The sequence below is a fragment of the Phaseolus vulgaris genome, chromosome 8, assembly GCF_051622355.1.
Source record: "Phaseolus vulgaris cultivar YP4 chromosome 8, ASM5162235v1, whole genome shotgun sequence".
NCBI lineage: Eukaryota > Viridiplantae > Streptophyta > Magnoliopsida > Fabales > Fabaceae > Phaseolus > Phaseolus vulgaris.
This window is the reverse complement of record NC_143505.1, coordinates 4907207-4926123: the sequence shown is the minus strand read 5'-3', so window position 1 is coordinate 4926123 and position 18917 is coordinate 4907207. Positions and strand designations below refer to the sequence as shown.

Here is an 18917-nt window from a genome sequence, read left to right as displayed (position 1 = left end):
TAAACTTTTTCGTTCATAATATTCGAATTTAAAACTTTACTTAAAACATTATTGGATATCATAGAAATATAATGAGAAAGAGAAAATAAAAGAATAAAAAACAGTAAAAATGTAAAGACAAGTTAAAATAATTTTCCCTTAAAGGCGAAAATATTTGAAAATGATAAAATATTTAAAAATTATCACTGTAGGCATAATCAATTTTGAAAATTTTCTAACCATAACCACATCTTTATTCAATGAGAGATGAGGCTGTTTTATTTATTATATCATTCGATAATTTCGTATTATTTCATTACGATAATTATAATAAAATAATGTTAATAATTCAAATAAATAAAATATTGATAATTGATAATTAAAAAATTATTTAATATTGACTTCAATTTGAAATTAAACGAGTCAAGTAATTTTAAGAAAAAGACAGCTTCAATTATAATGGTTTCTAAAAAAATTTAACACAAAAAAATGTAACGTCAGTTAATTAACATGTTTCATAAATATTCATTTAAAATTAAAAGGAACATTATAGGTAAAAGGCTAATATATTTACAATATTTTTAAACGACTATTTCATAATTTTTTTCAACCATTCGAGAGTCTGGGAAGCATTAAAAAAAAGACAATCTTATCTAAATTCGATAAAATTATTAATAACAATTCTTATTCAATAATTAGCGTTGCTAAATTTAAATTTAATATTATTGACTAAAAAATATAATGATTTTATGCACCAATTAATTGGATTCCCATTCCAGGGGGTTTTAAAATCACAGTTTACAAATTGCAATGCCTAAAATGTTGAAACAGTATATTGAAGAAGAAAAAACATGTTGTTATGTTTATATAATAATCAGAAGTAAAAATAACATAACTGTTTATACTTTGTGTGTAAGATTAATCTTGAAACTCGTAACAAAGATGAACAGGCGTTAAAATAGACAACAATTGACCTCTTTTTGAGTAAATTTGATTTGAGTAAGAATAAGTTACTACGTTACTTGGTCGGAAATATTTATATTTAAAATTTGATATGTTCTTGAAGCCAATGATAGGAAAAGTTGTTGTTAAAAGGTTTGTCCAAAAATTTGCTTTGTCTATCATCTTTTTTCTCTTTTGTGTTAGTTTTCCCTTCTCTCTCCGTCCAAGAGTGACGTCTTCCAGAGACAAGAACGGCTTTGTTTCTGGGTCTGTGCGCTCTTAGTGGTTCAGATTCTTTCCCCACTTTCAACTTGTCCGATTCTCACTCTATTCAAAATCTCATACACACAACTTCATCATACATACATGAACTCTCTCTCTCTCCCTTCGCATTCTCCCTTTTCTACCCACCCATTCTCTTTACTTCTTCTACTTTCTAGTCAATTCCGCCACCATCTACGCCTCTGATCCAAAGCTCAGAACTTTGCCTTTCTGGGTTCGCTTTATGTACTCGCATGCTCATGTGGGTTACCTTCAAAATACCACCTTTGAGTACCTACACCTCGAGTTGCTATCTAATCCCTTTTGTTGATTTTGCAATACAAGGTTTTTAATAATAAAAAAGGGTTGTGGCCTTTGTGGGGGATTACGCAGATCTGCATGTTATCTATTATTCGACGATAGCCGAAACCAAAAAGAGGAAGAGAGAGAGAAAAAAGTAGTGTTGTTTTTTTTGTTTTTCTGGTTCTCCTCCCATTAAAAAAAAGACATCTTTCTTTCTGGTCTTATCCTGAATTCCCTGCCTTGCTTGATGACTGAAGGTGGTTCACTGCCATTTTAGTCATCTCAATCTGAGAAGTGTGCTGGTGTGATTGTTGTGGGGTGGTGAAGAGGTTGCAAAAGTAAAAAAAAAAAAACAAAAAAACTTGAAGGTGGAGAAGTGGTGTTGGGGGATTGTGAAAGGTTTGATTTTTGTTGGGGATTCTCAAAGGGGTTGTGACGGATCCTTCAAGGGAAGAAAGTGGGTGTTCGAGTGGTGTGGAGTGCATTCTTGGCATTCTAAGGGCCCTTAAGATGGGGTCCTGCTTCTCTGCGGAAAGCAGGAGCCCTCACCCCAGTTCACCCTCTTCATCTTTCAGGAAGCGCAAGAGCAACTCCAGGAAGAGGCTTGGATCAAGAGCTTCTTCCTTTGAGTATTGGAGGAATGAACCTCTCCATAGGATCCCTGGGAGGATCTTCATCAATGGCTCCACCCAAGTTGCATCCCTGTTCACTCAGCAAGGCAAGAAGGGCACCAACCAGGATGCCATGGTTGTTTGGGAGGTTAGATCCTTTCTCTCACTTTGCATTTTCTTTTATTTGGCCAATTACCCTCTTTGTGTAGTCTTTCTTTTGCTACATTTTGCTCACAATTCAGATCTTTTTCCATCTTAATGTTAGTGAGGTTGATTGATTTACCTCATATTGGGTTTTGTACCCTGCCATATACATACGCACATGGGTTGTTTTGTTTATACATACATACTTACACAACTACTTTTCCGAGTCTTATGTTGAGCCTTGTATTCAATTCCCTGCTTCATTTGGATTTGGCTGTGGCGTTTATTGATTGATCAAGTGTGTTCTCTCATGGTTTCTTTGCATATATAGTTTTCTCAAAGTTATGATTGTTGCTGATCCTTTAATCTCTTCTACATGACCTTGGCTATGTATGACTGGTTCTGGTTTTGATTGTGACATTGCGAATTAATGATCTAATGTTTCATTCGGCTGGGATCACTTGGTGAAAGGTGATGGACGACTGAAGTTCCGAAACACGATTGTGTCTTCCCCTTTTATCTGTTCCTTGCTATTCTACCTTTTTTTTATTATGAATATGGGGGGAGCTTTTTGTAGCTATTTAGACTATAACAATTGTGCATTTATATTCTTTTGAACAGAGTTTTAATTGCTTCTGTTTGCCCTCTATTGCAGAACTTTTGTTCTAGACAAGATACTATTTTCTGTGGTGTTTTTGATGGCCATGGTCCATTTGGTCACATGGTTGCAAAAAGAGTGAGAGATGTTCTTCCTCTAAATCTGAATACCCATTGGGAACTTAATGTTTCTGGTGAGGAAATCCTCAAGGAGATTGGCATTAATCCTGCAGGAAGCATGAATATAGAAGAGGCTGCCTCTGCATCTGCTGATGAGGATTCCCGGGTATCTGTTGATGCCGAAGAAACCGAAAAACACCCAAAAATCTTTCAGACACTTAAGGAATCCTTTTTGAAGGCATTCAAAGTTATGGATAGGGAGCTGAAGACCCATCAAAGTATTGATTGTTTTTGTAGCGGAACAACAGCAGTAACTCTGATTAAGCAGGTTTTGCTTTCTAACCTTTGGAAGATTATGTTTTGTTAGAAACTTATTATTGTCTGCGAAAGAGTTATTTCTGATCATAAAGGGTTTTGGTTCATTTATAGGGCCATGATCTTATCGTTGGAAATGTTGGTGACTCTAGAGCTGTGTTGGGTACAAGAGAGAAAGATGATTCTCTTGTCGCTGTCCAGTTAACTGTGGATCTGAAACCCAATCTTCCAGGTATATCTCTCGTCTACCTTGCGGAACAGTGGCATCAGATTGTTGAGCATCCATCTAGCAGTGAAACCTATTTAAATGTCATTTTCAAATACATGTGAAATACTTGCACGCATTGTCTATGATCTATCTAATGTACGTGACAAAAGTTGAAGAAAAAGTTAAAATCAGTTATAGGCCATCTTCATGAAGAACACGGTTTAGTTGAAATGCCCCATGTGTTATTGAGTTATTTCTATCATTCTAGATTTTCCTAGAAATATCTATCTTTCACCGATATGTTGTCATGTGTTGATGTACATGCATGCAAATAATTATGCATTTTCCTGATGCTACAGAAATAATGTGTGCTTAAATATTAGCTTGAAACTCCAAACGTCCCTTTCATCCTGAATCCTGATTTGCGGTTTGGAAAAAATTTCCCTTTAAGTTTAAGCAATTGAGTTCTCCCCCCTTCCCCAATTTCATTTGTACTTCTGTCATTATTGGAATGGTCTTGATGAGTTGATCCCTTGTAAATTTATGGAATTGCTGGAAATCATGCATAGTCCATGCAGCATGCTAACAGTATAAGATGTGATACATTTGGCATATTAGAGGATAAGAAATAGAAGTTCACATGATAATACACATTTACACGATTGGAATACACTATTTTGAATAAGCTAATCTACACATTTACACAATCATATTGAGATGGACCATAAAAGGGACATCTGCACTGGTAAAGATACTAACTAACACTTAATTTGCCATGTAAATAGACCAAATTTTACATCTGTTGTATTTGTTGTATGTCATGGCTCATCTCAAAATCAACTTCTGCAGAAGAAACCCATTCTTCGTTTCTATGTTTAGCCTGTGTATCACTTATTGTATTAAGTTGACAGCTCTCAAATGTTATTTTCATTCTGTGTCATATATGTAGATATTGTTCATATGTCTGACCCAGTTTATTGTTCTCTCTTACAGCCGAAGAAGAGAGAATTCGGAGCTGTAAAGGCCGTGTTTTTGCTCTTCATGATGAACCTGAAGTTGCTCGTGTCTGGTTGCCAAACAATGACTCGCCTGGCCTTGCCATGGCCAGGGCATTTGGTGATTTTTGTCTTAAAGATTTTGGCCTGATATCTGTTCCAGAGGTGTCATACAGAAGACTCACTGAGAAAGACGAGTTCATTGTCTTGGCAACAGATGGGGTAGGCAACCTAATTGGCCTTGTCAATGCACTTGCCAGTAAAGATTTCCATTTTACTTAGATTTTTCACGTTCATCTCAAGTTTGTTGCTTGTTAATGGTAGATTTGGGATGTTCTCTCAAATAAAGAAGTGGTGGACATAGTGGCAGCCACATCAAGGCGTTCCTTAGCTGCGCGAGCACTGGTTGAGTCAGCAGTTCGCGCATGGAGGTACAAGTATCCAACCTCCAAAGTGGATGACTGTGCTGTGGTTTGCCTCTTTCTGGACTCTGCCTCACACAAAGTATGCAGTGCTTCCAATGCCAAGTCCAAGGAGCAACCTAGTTCGGCCATCCAAGTCCACAACGGCGACAGGGTGGACATTTCGGCCCCCCCGACCGGTCTCCCAAGGTCAGGAACATGCAGGGAGAACAATGAAGGTGATGACAGCAACAAGAATGAGGAGGAGAAAGAGTCTAAGGAAGAGGAAATAGATCCCGAGTCAGAAATAGAGTGGTCTGCTCTTGAAGGAGTGTCTCGTGTGAACACATTGCTCACCCTCCCAAGGTTTGAACCAGACAAAGAAGACAAGGGGATGATGAGAAAACAAAAATGAAAGAAAATGGTTCAACCAAGGAATGTTGAGTTGAGTTGAGTTGAGATGGTCTTTTACTTTATATTTCTTTATTTTATTCTGCTTTTGTTTTTGTTTTCCATAATCATGATATAGATACACACCCTTTCCTTTTTTGTTCTTTTCTGTTGAAGTATTCATGTTCCCATCACCAATTGGTGTTCTTCTGTTTCTTCATATGTTTGGACTAGAGAAGATGGCCGGGCTGTTTTAGTGTGTCTGGAAATCTGCCCTTCCTCTCCTGTGCTTGAAAATTTTGTAAAATCAAACTCATACCATATATTTTTTTCATCAAAGGCCTTACCTGGTTACATTTTGTATTTGCCTATTTCACAGTGTTCTTCACAAGTTATGCTATTATATCAGAGTATTCTTATTACAGAGCCCAGTTAATTTATCAGTTTTTGAAACAGTTCAAATGAAAATCAGTTTTAAGATTAGATTTTTTGGAGGATTAGACATGTGGGTCTAATATGATTATATGTGAATGAAATTGGTGTGGTTAAAATTAATGAGGTGGTGGTTGTGGCATGGTTGGCGAGTGAGAGTTCAATATTAGTTAATTATTGTTGAAGCACTTGAGTGATTGAGGAAGAAATTGGATAAGGACAGGCACAGTGGTAAGGTTCATAAATGAAATGAAGTGGTCTAAAAATTTTCAAGGTTTTGCATCTCTTTCTTTTAGGGATGGAAATTAATGTGGTGTGGTGTGGACAGGAGTAACTCGTGTTTGCTATTATTTGGAGTCTTGTGTGAGGCTGTGACACCACTGTGTTCACACTCATCGGTTTCACTGCAAAATTGTCTCTCATTTAATTTTGATTCAATTATTCTTACTTATATTGCAGGCAATTTGTTCTGGTCCTCTGATCTAGATCATCTCATAATAAGTTTATCTTTTCAAATTTGGTTTCAGAAATTTGAAGGATAAGATTCAGAACTGCACAGCTTCCAGCTAATAAAACTGCAGGGATCTTATTTCTGATGCTTACACATATACATAGGCTGACACACGCATATGTCAATTTTTTTATAATTTTTTTATAAAAGGTGTCATGTTGAGCATCAACTCCACATCTCAGCTAAGTTAACACTTGAAATAATAACAATCATTTGTCATCACATGAAAAAAAATATTATTATTAAAAACAAATAAAAAATTAAGAAAATACAAAAATATGAACTAGATCAAAATCCATATGTTAAAAAAAAGATACATAGATAGACTATACATATTCATAAAGAATTATAAGAACAAACTATATGGAAGTCTATTATACCAATGAAATAATTTTTTATGAATAAATTCTAAATTAGTGTTAACTTATCGCATTTCCTTCACGAAAAATGAGTAACCCTAAACCTGATTTTTCTACCGTAATTAGATAAGTATTCCATCAATTATGAAGCATCCACAAAATATTAGTTCTAGCAGTAAACGCAGCACAAACCAAGGCAGAATTACATTCAAGTCAGATATTAATAAACTCCATCTTTTGAGTTTTCCCCATAGCATGAATAACTCCATAAAACTCAGTAACCATAGCAGTTTGAACTTCAAGAAACACAGAAAACACTAATAAACTTTCCCATACTCTCACGGAAAATAGTTCCACAAGTAGCACACTTATATGCTATACCGACACTCGTATGACATCAGTAGGACACGTATCCATGAAGTGTCCAATTCAAAAAGTATTTGTTAGATTTCTGACAATTCTAATACGGTTATAACATAATTTTAAAAAGAAAAAATACATTAATTTTCTAAAAATTAAAACTTTATTTTATAAATTATTATTATGATTATAAAAATAAAAAACAAATCCTTGTGAATAAGTGATAAAATCCATATTCTCATATTCTATATTTTAGAGATTTTACATATTTCCGCTGTACGTGTCTTATGATCGTCATGTGCCATTTAAGTAAATTATTTAGATGATGTTGATGTCACTGCCAAATATCAGTTTGTGTTTTTCTTTAAACAAATTATTGAAAAGCTACCCTTTTTTATGCAAATTGTTGTAACCTTTTTGACTGGATTCTCTTTTTCTTCATCTGTTCCTATTTTTGGTTTTAAATTGTTGATATATATGATGCATATCAACTTACATCGATGAGACTGATATTCGGTCGGTGATTTGATTCAAAGGTTTAGATTCTTTGTTTTCATTATCCGATAATAAAACTCTTCTTATTTAGTATAGTCATTTTTTTTTCTATATAAATAAAATTTAATTAAGCTATAAATCTCTCATAAATATTATTCTTTTTAATTAAATTTGTCCTTGTTGTTTAATTATATAATCATTATCTTATTTTTTTTCTCTGTTTATGCATTTCTCATCAATTTTGAATGTTTTTAATTGAGTTCTTAATAAAAAAATCAATTTTTTTATATTTTTTAATTAAGTCATTAATTATTATCAATTGAGAATTATATAATCATTTGATTTGAGAATTATGTTTATCAAAAACAATGTTGTGTTTATACATGGCTGCTTTGATTTTTATTTAGCAGTGTTTGATTTTTATTTTATTATTTAACTTCAATTAGGGTTGTACAAATTATTTTTGTTGTTGTTCAAGTTTCTAATATTGAGAATACAAAATCAAACAATTATTTGACAGTAAAATCAAATGATAAGGATTCAATTAAATAATATAAAATTTTAGATATTCAATAGACAAATTTTTTAATATAGACTCATTTTGAAAATACTAAATTTTATGAAGACTTGAAACTTAATTATGTTTTTTATTTTTATTTTTATTTTTTATGTATAGACACGTAAGCAATAACAACAATGTAAAATAACACTCACATCAATTAAAATTAAAATTGATGACAAAAATAAAATCATAAAAACTAATTTAAAAAACCTTTTATACACTTAATAAAACTATACTTTTTAATAAAAACTCAATTAAAAATATCAAAATTTAATAAAATTTTAAAATTAATTAAATTTATCAATAAAGAGTAAGAATACATCTATACAAGTAAGAGGAAATCTTATTAGGTAATAAAAAATTAAATATATAAGTTATGCTCAATTTATATAGAGAGTGTCGCATAAAAGTGTTTGATTCAGTTTAATTTTTTTCTTCCTAAAAAGAAAGTTTAACCTAATACTAAACTTAAAAAAAAAAAATAAGTAGCTTATCTTTGTTTTGAGCTTTAAGAAAAGTGATTTTGGATAAGATTTTTTTGAGCTTATCCAATTTTTTTTGACAAAAATGCTTATAGCTTTATAGGCGTTATTTTTTTTCCCTAACCATTTTTTTTATGAATAAATTTTATCACATTATATAGGATTAATTATAATGGATGTTTATATAAATTTAATATATAATATTAATTTATTAAAGATGTTGAATTTTTTCTATTATTTATTAAAATCATCATTTAACATTAAAAACTTTCAAGAGCTAAATATTTTTTCAAAATGCAAACAAATAAATTAAAATAATAATAATCTATAAAAATATACAAAGGGGATTCCATTTTTTGTTGTACACGTTTTATTCCAATTTCATTCTTTATAATATTAAAATATAATAAACTTAAAAATTATTTATTTTAAATTAAAATTTTGAATTATAAAAAACTTAGAGAAATTTGAATTTGAAAAAAAAAACAATTTCTTAGAATTTAACCCTTTAAATAACTACGTTTTTCAAAAAAAGTTTAAATAATTCTTCCTAATAAAAAATCACATACACAATAAAAAAATAAAATACAACATAAAATTATTAATTATAATACTATTAATAAATTTTTCATTTTTATATATAGTAAAATTTGTAATAACATTTATAAATTTATGTCATATATTAACTTAATAAAATTATAATTATTATAAATCTATAATACTATAAATAACAAAGAAAAACATAACAAAAATAAACAACCACCATAACACCTATCTTTTTAATAATAATAATAATAATAATAATAATAATTATAATAATATTATGCTGTAAATAATGAATCCTAAATAATAAGCAGAACAAAACAAAGTCTACTTATGTATTTTTTTTAATATATATGTTTTGGTCTATTCTTCTCACATTTTTTTTATAATAATACTTTTTTATGTAATGACAAATAATTGTTATTATAACTAAGATGTTAAATTAAAAAAAAAAGTCACAAAATACATGTATGCATATATCTTTGAGTGAGTATGCATCAAATTAATTATTCTCTTGTTTGAAGGTCTAAAAATATATAAAAGTGTATATGATAGTGCTGTCATTAAAATGTTTTTTTTTCTTATTTCAAAATAACTCAGTAATTTATTTATTTTCTTTTATTTTTTTCCTCTCATTCATCTTCACATTCAAACAAAGATGTTAATGACATTAATTTTTTTCACCAATATTGCTAAACAATTTTTTTATGAATGAGGAGCTAGACAATGGATTAACTTTTTTATATCCCATATGTACTAAATATGAGTGACCAAAAAAAGAAAATAAATTGACACTATAAACCCCATCACTATAATACTCTGATTATTTTCTTCTCTCATAAACGGGACCAATATAATAATTTGTGGATATTAGTGAACATTTTTTTTAATTAAAAGTTGTTTCAACTTAAATAATATACTTATTATATTGTCAAGACTTTATAAGTTGAAAACATTTTACAAACGTATTATAAGTGTTGTTCTAAAATCTAAAGGGAAAGGTTTGAGAGATTTCAAATTTGGAGCATCATATCCTCTCTTCGAAAGGATTGATGTATGAACAAAGTTCACTTAAATAATAATTATCCATTACACATTTAATGATATACTAATCACAAACGTAGGTAAAACTACAATTAACAGTGTGCTTATTTTTACTTCACACAACATCAATGCATACATTTCCTTATATTTTCTTTCCTTCCAACCAATGGCTGAGAAAATCCAACGCTTCCCGTGGCTTATATTCCGGCACGGTGTGCCCAGCTCCCTGCACCAAACCCATGTCTATCAGAGTTTCTATAGTAAAAACCAGACAAACCTAACAATCTTCCTTTAATTGTTACTTAGTTAATGATTTGAGATTTCACGTCAATTAGAGATCAGACTAATTCATCGTATATCAGTTTTACAAGTCGATTTTGTATGGTTGAGTTAGACTTAAAATTTATTTTTTAAGATAGTATTAGAATCCTTTAGATTCTATCTTGACAATAGATTAGGTCTATCGTGTCACCTGCTATCATATCACTCATAAATTCTTAATCTCACGTACAAGTTGTTAAAGATGAGGCTAATTCATGATATATAAATTGATGCAAACCTCATTTTATAAGGTTGAGTTTGATTTAAAGTGAACTTTTTACGATTAATAGTTAAATGAGTTCAAACTTATCAAAAGAAACCAAAATTTGAAATTGATTTGAGGTGGTAATTAAGTTGACTCACCTTGATTGTTAGGAATGTCAGGTTGTTCTCGTAAGCTTGCAGGTACCTGTGTAATGCCATTTCAATTCAACATAATTTATATCAGTTACTTTCATATATACTATTCTGCATCATAGTTAATTGAACAACTTTGTTAATAAATGCATACCCAGCAACTTGGTCATTTGAGTTCCATGGCCTCCATTCATCCACAATCTTATATCCCAGAGCTCGAGTCCAAGCCTCACTTCCAGTAAATGGTACACACATATCATGGTCACCACTGCCATGACCCATGATCATACATACATGAAACAATGGAGGATGTTAATTAAGTAATTAAGAATTTAACAAAAGCAATTAATAATTAACCAAGTTGCAGTTAGAATTAGTGAATTTGAAGATGATGCAGAGGTGATATAGCTAATAGTGTGGCACCTGAAAATAAGTGCCTTGTAGCCCTGCTTGGTTAGGTTCCTGTGGTAAGGAATCATGCTTCCAGCATCGTGATGGTACTGTATCCTACTTGTACATAATTCCCATGCACCCGCCACATTTTCCTGTTCATGTGTATCAAAACTAATTAATTAATCCTCATTCTTGAGTATACTTTAATAACTGTTAAGATAAACATAGTTAATAAATACTAATTATAGTGATTACCTACCGATTCAGCATGAATGGCTTTCCTCACTGCCTCGTTGTTCAGCCATGAGCTTGCTACTTCATCATTCTGCTCTTTGCCAAATCAAAAACAATTATAACATGTTACCTATGCATATGGCAAGTTTGTCATGTCATTGTCTTGTTTTCAAGAAATTACTAGATTGTTTGGACCACAAACACATGCTTGTAATCAATCTCTACGACACCACGTATTTAAACTAAAAGAAAATTAGCAACATTGATTAGGTGTGTGCATAAAAAACTAGTTTCTTATAGAATTAGTAACTAAATCACTTTACAAAATGATTTGTTAGGCATAATTGAAAACTTACAACACAAGCCACGTGCCTCGTTTCAGCCAACTGAGGCCATAATGTGACAAGACCAGCTTTGACTGGTGCTCGAAAAGGCCAAGCTCTTCCAAACATTCTCTTCCTCACTGGGAGAGGCTTCTCAGTAACTCCTAATTGCTTGAAACTCATTGGTAAGCTTCCATTTTGTTTGGCTGTTGCAGTATCAGGGAAATGGTAGCATGGCTCTAGTATATTGTACACGTTAAGCCCATCAATGGCCTGATAACATATATAGCAGTCATGATTATGTACACAACAAAGAGAGAATAATCTTGATTAGTTGTTATTGATCATAATGAGCTGAAGAAGACAAAGAAACCAAGCATGCTCTTAATGTCTCACCCTGTCAACTTTTTCCATGCTCTTATAACACCCATCATTTTCATCCAAGGAGTAAGCATCGTAGTAGTTTCCTTTGCAAGTAGCTTGCAGATCCTGCATAATTGAATGCTCAGTGAAAAAGAAAATATAATTAATTAAAAGTAAGTAATAGAATATGTACGTTTTGTGTTGTTAAAATTCTACTCGGTTGTTGTTTAGTAAGATAAGAGTCTCTATTAAGGTTTTAAGTGACTTCACTTTGAATATGTCCCCTCGTCTAAGTGAGGGTGTTTATATTGTTAATTAATAATTGGTTTCCTAGTATTTGATAATTTTCGGGATGTCTGAGATTTTCTTGTGTATATAAATACACAAGTGTGGTGTGATTAGGCCTAAATCTTACTTTATGGGATGGGTTTTTGGAGACAGTGATCTATGGAATTTCCTGAAAGCATGGGAGAATAGTAATGAAGACAAATCAGGTATATTAAAGGTCTTGCCAATGATGAAACTCAGCAAATGTGCAGAATTAGTCAATATAAGTTTGCTCCAGTCATTTTCTGGTTTTCATATAAGTTTTGCTGCAAGAGGCTTTGGGTGCATGATGAAGTGTCATGAACTTTTGGCTGATAATAACATCATGAAGTATGCAAAAGTCTATAACAGGACATAAACGTGATACCCAAATATAATACTTATATATACTTATTATGCAAAACATAATGCTGCATTTCTTTTATATCAGCCATAATGCTTGCTGCATAATTCTGCATAATGCTTGTAGTATTTACTTTGTAAGTGGGATACACCTTGTATAAAAAAAAGCAGATAACCAATAAATTAAGTTGTACAAGAAATTAATATTTATTCAGCACCTCATAGATACTGTCGGATATGAGGCCCATCCCATGCACAAATGGGATGAGAGCATTGCCATCAAATATTTCGTCCGTGACACCATTTCCAACCATGTAACCCTACACAAAAAACAAAAGCTCAAAGGTAATTCAAGGTATTTGCTCGTTTTCTGCATAATTCTTAGGGAAACTTCCTATATAAAACCATGGAAAAAAATATTAGTTTCTAGCTATCACCTCATAAATATTTTATTACACCTAAAAAAATATGTGTGTACCTTAAAATTGATCACGGGCTTTGTACCACTTTGGATTCCTGGCATGTATACACAAATAATTTATGCTCATAAATCACGATCAATAAAAATATACACAGCAAGTTGGAATTAAAAACTTTAGTGTACATTCTGAGTATGTAACTTTTTTTACTAGTATATAAGGACTCAGAGACAACAGTTTAAAATTTATATTGAAAGTTATAATTTAATTTATATAAACTAATGAAGCATGCATGTCATTGTTTACTGTAGAATTGGACTTCAGCATTTGTACCTTTAGCAACTTCAGAAGCCAGAGTAGGCACATAAATTCCAGCGTAAGACTCTCCAGCAATATAAAATGGATTAGCCTGGAATTCTGGAAATTGCTGAAACCACTGCCAATAGAAGAGATCCAAAACAAACAAACAAACAAAAAAGTGTCACTAATTATCATTATTATTTGCAATTATGCAGGATGCTTCGTGTATCATTGTGACCTGCAAACTTAGAATTAATAGAGATTGGCGTGTAAGATTAGAATAGAATGATAGGTGATATTTATTTACTAACTGTGTTAATCTCTCCTATTATTGTATATGTTCCAATGCTAATGCTAATTCTATTTCAAATGGCAATGTCTTTGTTCTTGGAGCTACCTTTAAGAGGAAAGCATGGGTATCAGAAGCAGTTTTCAGGTCCCCAGTAACATATTTGCTTGTGTTCTTGGAATAAGAGAGTCCAACCCCAGCAGGAGAATCAAAATATATGATGTTTGAAACCTGAAATCAATTCAGATGGATAAACATAGTTACTACAAAGATTATACATTATTTGAGAAATAACTGTTTAATCACCTCAATTAATTGAAAAATAACTGCTGTACTAATTTAATAAGATGGAAACTAATATAAACATTGACTTAACCCAACCTTGGACCAGCTGTAAGGGTTGATATGCAAAGTGGGTGGATTCCCTTTTGATTTTGCAGCCTCAAAGTTGAATGGTCCTGCATGCACCCACATTTCACCATCACATGAAAATAATCAACAAAAGCAAAATAATATAATAGTATTGATTCAAGGTGAGTAAAAAGGACCTCCCAGAGAACAAAAACACCCAACATTTTCCCCTTATATGTGAGAAATTAATACAAAACGCGTTATATTTATTAGAACTTGGTCCCCAACTTGATAAAGAAACGGCAACATCTAACCAGAAAAAAAAAAGAGACAAAAAGTTTGAAATTTGAAATGTCCCTAGAGTAGATGGAACATGATGAGGTTAATGAATTAATTAACGTAGACCCCTGTCCATACCGAAACAGTTGGAGATTAAATATGATGAGACATAGAAGTAAAGTACCACGATTATTGTTCCCCAGGAATAATAAAGAAGGGTACAATGATTAACATACCATGCTCATAAACGAAGCCATCGAAGCTGGAACACCCAGGTCCACCATTCAGCCATAGCACCACGGGGTCCTTCTCTGCACTTCTCTCTGAACTCACCAAGTAGTAGAACAGCCTCTTCCCATTCTCATCATTTCCATCAATACTTATATACCTGCATCCAATAATTAAACCACTCAAAATTCTCTCACTCACGTCACACCCCAGTACATAGAAGAGCTCACAGTATCATATTATCATGCCTTAGTTAAATCATTTTCCAACAAAACCGTACCAAAATTAGTTATAGTTAACAAAAAAACATACAATTGGTTTCTCAATCTTGATTTATGAAGCAAAATGACATGAGTGTATCAATATCATGGTAATGTGTGGAAGATAAGGGAGAAAGAAATACGCACCCTGAATAGTGTTTGGATGGGAAATTGGAGTTGAAGCCAGGGAGTTGTGTGACGAGAGAGTGAGGAGGAGCAGCTTGAACATGGATCCAATGACCCAATAGGAGGATGATGAAGAGAGATAGCAAGTTTGGATTTTCCATAACCATTTGAAATTTGGTAGGTGTGTGAAGAATTGCTCACCCAATGGGTATCTGAAAGTGTGTGCTTGTGTGTGTATATATATGTATAAATATGAGGGTTGTATGCGTGAGTGTGTGTGATTTGAAAGGTATTGAAAAGGGAAAGAAAGGAATCGGTGTTAAGGTGTAGTGCAATAGTGAAGGTAGGAGAAGGAAGCATTATTGTATTAAAAAATGTGTTTTAGGAAAAAGGAGTTTAGAATTTATGCCACGGCAATGGAAGGAAGTTAAGAAGAAAACCGCCGCACCGGCGACTCAGAGTCACCACCTCTTTATTTTTCTAACTATTTCTTCTCTTCTTCCACATTACTAGTTTGCTTTTGCAATCATCTTAATCTAACTATTTTATTGAAATAGTAAAAATTGTATATTAAGAAATAAACTTTAATCTACATGATAATATCAATAAATTAAATTATTGTGTAAATATATTCTAAATGAATTTGATTTTATACCTTATGAATTTTATATATTATAGAATGTTTTTATTTTTAATTGATGTATAATTTACAACTTAATGATATAATATATTAGAAAATATGTTGAGAATCTTTTATTTAAAATAAAATTAATTTAATTAAAATAATATTAAAAATATAATATTTTTTTTTCTAAATTTTTTTGTCCTTTTTTTTTATAAAAAGCTTTCATGTTAGGTATCACTATGCAACTTAACATCTCAGTCAAGCTGACATTTCAAGTAATAACAATCATCTGCCATCACATGAAAAAAAAATATTAAAAAAAAGAAAAAAGATACAAAAATATGGGGACTAGACCAAAATCCATATGTTAACAAAAACGATATATAGGTAAACTATACCTATTCATTAAGAATTCTAAGAAGAGACTAAATGGAAGTCTATTATACCAATGATCTTTTCATACAAATAAAATTTAGAGTATAATATAACTTGCATAAATGTGAAGTAAAAATATATTCAACTTAAACATTTAACTATTACCACATATCTTATTTTACATCAAATGAGACTATATTATGGTGAGGAAGATATCTTATTGAACACAAAAAAAAATACTAATCAAATGAGAAAACTACTTAATTGAGAAGAATAAATTTAATCTTTGAAATCAATCAATTTTATGATGAAATATTAAGTTAAACATAAATTAATTTTCTAATACATTATCTACAATAAATTGATCATATTTATAATATCAAAATAATTATTTAACTCGATTTGAAAAACTTGGACCCTTGAAAAAACTTTTATATATGGTTATAATGGTAGAAGATGTAAATTGGAGAAAAGTCTTGTTCGGTATATTTTTCGTATACTAGTTGGGTTTTAAATCTTATGACTTGTATGCGGTTGATTCATTAAGGTTTGATAGTGTTGGTCTGGTAATCCCTTTACTAAGTTGGTAGGTAGGTGATACAATAGGAGTTTATTGTCAGATATTTATATATAAGGATTTGACCACCTCTGAAGTGGTTTTTATTTATTTATTTATTTTTATTACCGATAATTTTTTTTTTTTGAGAAAAGTAGGTTTAAAAATGAAATAAAATTGTAGGTATAAATTATGAAACGGAGAATTGGAAATAGTAAGTCTCCCCACAGAAATCACGGAGGGAAAAGGGGAGAATACTTACAAAATAACAGATAAGAGATGCTTCTGACTTCATCACACTAACAAAATAAACAGCTATACAACAAAATAAAAACTTTATATTAATATCTTAGAGTTAAAGTATAAATAAATACTTTATTTTATGCACACACACAAAAACTATTGAATGAAATCAATTCTTCTCTGTTCTCTTCCAAGAAGAAATTCTTCATTTTGTGGATGCTAATTCAAGTCAACAAAGGATTGAAAAAATCGTGTCTTAGCATTATAAGATTTTTTTTCCCATAAGAATATGTGATTGAAATACCAAGAGGGCGAAACCCATTTCGTGACTAATGGTTCATAATATAATATAGAATGTGATAATATAATTAATATATTAGTCTACCGGTCGAGTTCAAGACGATTTATAATTTCTTCTATATTTGGTAACTGTTAACTGGTTAAAAATAGGAGTTTAAAAAGAAGAAGAAATATGTAACAAGAGATATTTTCATTCTTATATATATATATTAAATATGGTTCATCGATAATATAACACATAACAAACTGCATAACTAAGTACATCAGATAAGACAAAGTTATGTAATCAATATTAAACTTATTACACATCTCATACCAAATACTTGCTTGAGCATAACTGAGAATCGAAACTTGAGACTTATAAGCAAAAGAGAAAAAAACAAAAGAACAATCGAAAAGGAGGAATCAAATATTCAATCAATTACCTTTAGTCTACCTATGTATCGTTTTTATTAACATATGAATTTTGGTATAATCCTCCCATATTTTTTGTATTTTTTTAATAATATTTTTTTCACGTGATGACAGATGATTGTTGTTGCTCGAAGTGTCAGTTGAAATGTCAAGTTGCATAATAATACCTGACATAAATTTTTTTATAAAAAAAAACAATTACCTTATTATTTCATCTCATATATAAAAACAAGTACTATAACTAATATCTTTATGTTGTGTAATTTGTTTATCGTATTGCTTGTTATAGATCAATATATGGATAGATTAGAAAAAAAAATTTAGAAAACAATTTTCTATTCTTTTATTTATTTTTTATTATTATTAACACCACAACTACTTATAGTTATCTATTTTTTAAAATATAGGATACATAATTTAATATTACTTTGTTTGTACTAATTGTGGACTAAGTAAAGTTTATTGGGATTTATATTATCATATATTAACATTAAATGAGTCTATATTGTGAAGTATTGATTTCGACGTGAACATGGGGCATGAAGTCACTTACATATATATCAATATTTAAAGAACTTTGCAAATGAGTCATAAAAACAATATATGCAAAGGGTCTTGAGAAGACACGTGTCTTCTTGATAAATAAATAACTATTTCTTAATAGTAAAAACAAATATTTTCTTCTATTTTTTATTGTAGGAGTGTCTAAAAAAAGTTTAATGAGAAAATGCATAGAATAGTTTTCTTTGTTTATGTTGAAGCTATAATGGGAGGTTGAAAAGGGAGTCTTCAACATTTTTTTATTGTTTCTTTTAAGTATTACAACTAAGGAATTCTAAGGGAATATTTTTTTTTTATAATTTAAAATATTTTATAATAAAATATGTTATGTTGGTAAAGAATTTAAAAATTGAAATTATAATTTTTATTAATAATTGAATTATTTACGTATTATTTTTAGTTTATGTTTGTCTATTTTTTTTTTAACTAATATCAATTAGAGTTATCTTTTTTAACAATATAAGTTAAAACTATTTACATAGTTAAGATTTTTTTGTTTGTTTTTATTAATGTTTGTTATGGTTGTTTTTTTTAATGTTTGTAATGATTTCTTTTATCAATGATACTAATCTTATTTTTTATCAATAGTTTATTAAAAAATGAATGTTAATTAAGAATTTTTTTACCAACAATATATTTTTTTCAATGTTAGTTGGGGAATTTGTTTAGCCCACATCCATAAAAGTAAAAAAAATCTCAATTAACAACTTTGTAGAAATAACTCTCACTAATGTAAGTGATTGTCATCAAGGAAAAGCAATATCAATGGACTCAATTGAGTAAAAGCTTTTTCAATGTTAATGGAAGATGTTTTGAACTGAAAACAAAAATCATTAATCAATATTAACTAAAATTTCATAAATATTAATATTTTTTA

At 30.5% G+C, this 18917-nt stretch overlaps 2 protein-coding genes across 2 annotated transcripts; one reads left to right on the top strand and one right to left on the bottom strand.

Annotated features, from left to right (window-relative positions):
- The first annotated feature begins 927 nt into the window (after nucleotides 1–927).
- On the top strand, nucleotides 928–5637 carry LOC137827283 (putative protein phosphatase 2C 33). Its single transcript, XM_068633567.2, has 5 exons — nucleotides 928–2244; nucleotides 2896–3285; nucleotides 3387–3504; nucleotides 4474–4697; nucleotides 4800–5637. The coding sequence occupies exons 1-5, from the start codon at nucleotides 1996–1998 to the stop codon at nucleotides 5289–5291; spliced, it is 1473 nt and encodes a 490-aa protein (XP_068489668.1). The 5' UTR covers nucleotides 928–1995; the 3' UTR covers nucleotides 5292–5637.
- A 4391-nt stretch (nucleotides 5638–10028) lies between these two features.
- Nucleotides 10029–15516, bottom strand: LOC137823577 (serine carboxypeptidase-like 20). The gene is made up of 14 exons (XM_068628766.2): nucleotides 14988–15516; nucleotides 14589–14740; nucleotides 14104–14180; nucleotides 13831–13953; nucleotides 13467–13569; nucleotides 13193–13230; nucleotides 12933–13034; nucleotides 12079–12171; nucleotides 11716–11955; nucleotides 11385–11450; nucleotides 11156–11277; nucleotides 10887–11000; nucleotides 10739–10784; nucleotides 10029–10280 (listed from the first exon to the last, which is right to left on the bottom strand). Exons 1-14 carry the CDS (start codon nucleotides 15131–15133, stop codon nucleotides 10197–10199), a joined length of 1506 nt encoding a protein of 501 aa, XP_068484867.1. The 5' UTR covers nucleotides 15134–15516; the 3' UTR covers nucleotides 10029–10196.
- Nucleotides 15517–18917: the final 3401 nt, after the last annotated feature.

Coding starts and splice junctions, on each gene's coding strand:
- LOC137823577 (XM_068628766.2), bottom strand. CDS start 15,133: ATGGTTATGGAAAATCCAAACTTGCTATCTCTCTTCATCATCCTCCTA. Junction 13,035..13,192: donor AGCCCGTGATCAATTTTAAG/GTACACACATAT, acceptor TTTTTTGTGTAG/GGTTACATGGTTGGAAATGG. Junction 12,172..12,932: donor TATCCGACAGTATCTATGAG/GTGCTGAATAAA, acceptor TCAATTATGCAG/GATCTGCAAGCTACTTGCAA.
- LOC137827283 (XM_068633567.2), top strand. CDS start 1,996: ATGGGGTCCTGCTTCTCTGCGGAAAGCAGGAGCCCTCACCCCAGTTCA. Junction 2,245..2,895: donor ATGCCATGGTTGTTTGGGAG/GTTAGATCCTTT, acceptor CCTCTATTGCAG/AACTTTTGTTCTAGACAAGA. Junction 4,698..4,799: donor TTGTCTTGGCAACAGATGGG/GTAGGCAACCTA, acceptor TGTTAATGGTAG/ATTTGGGATGTTCTCTCAAA.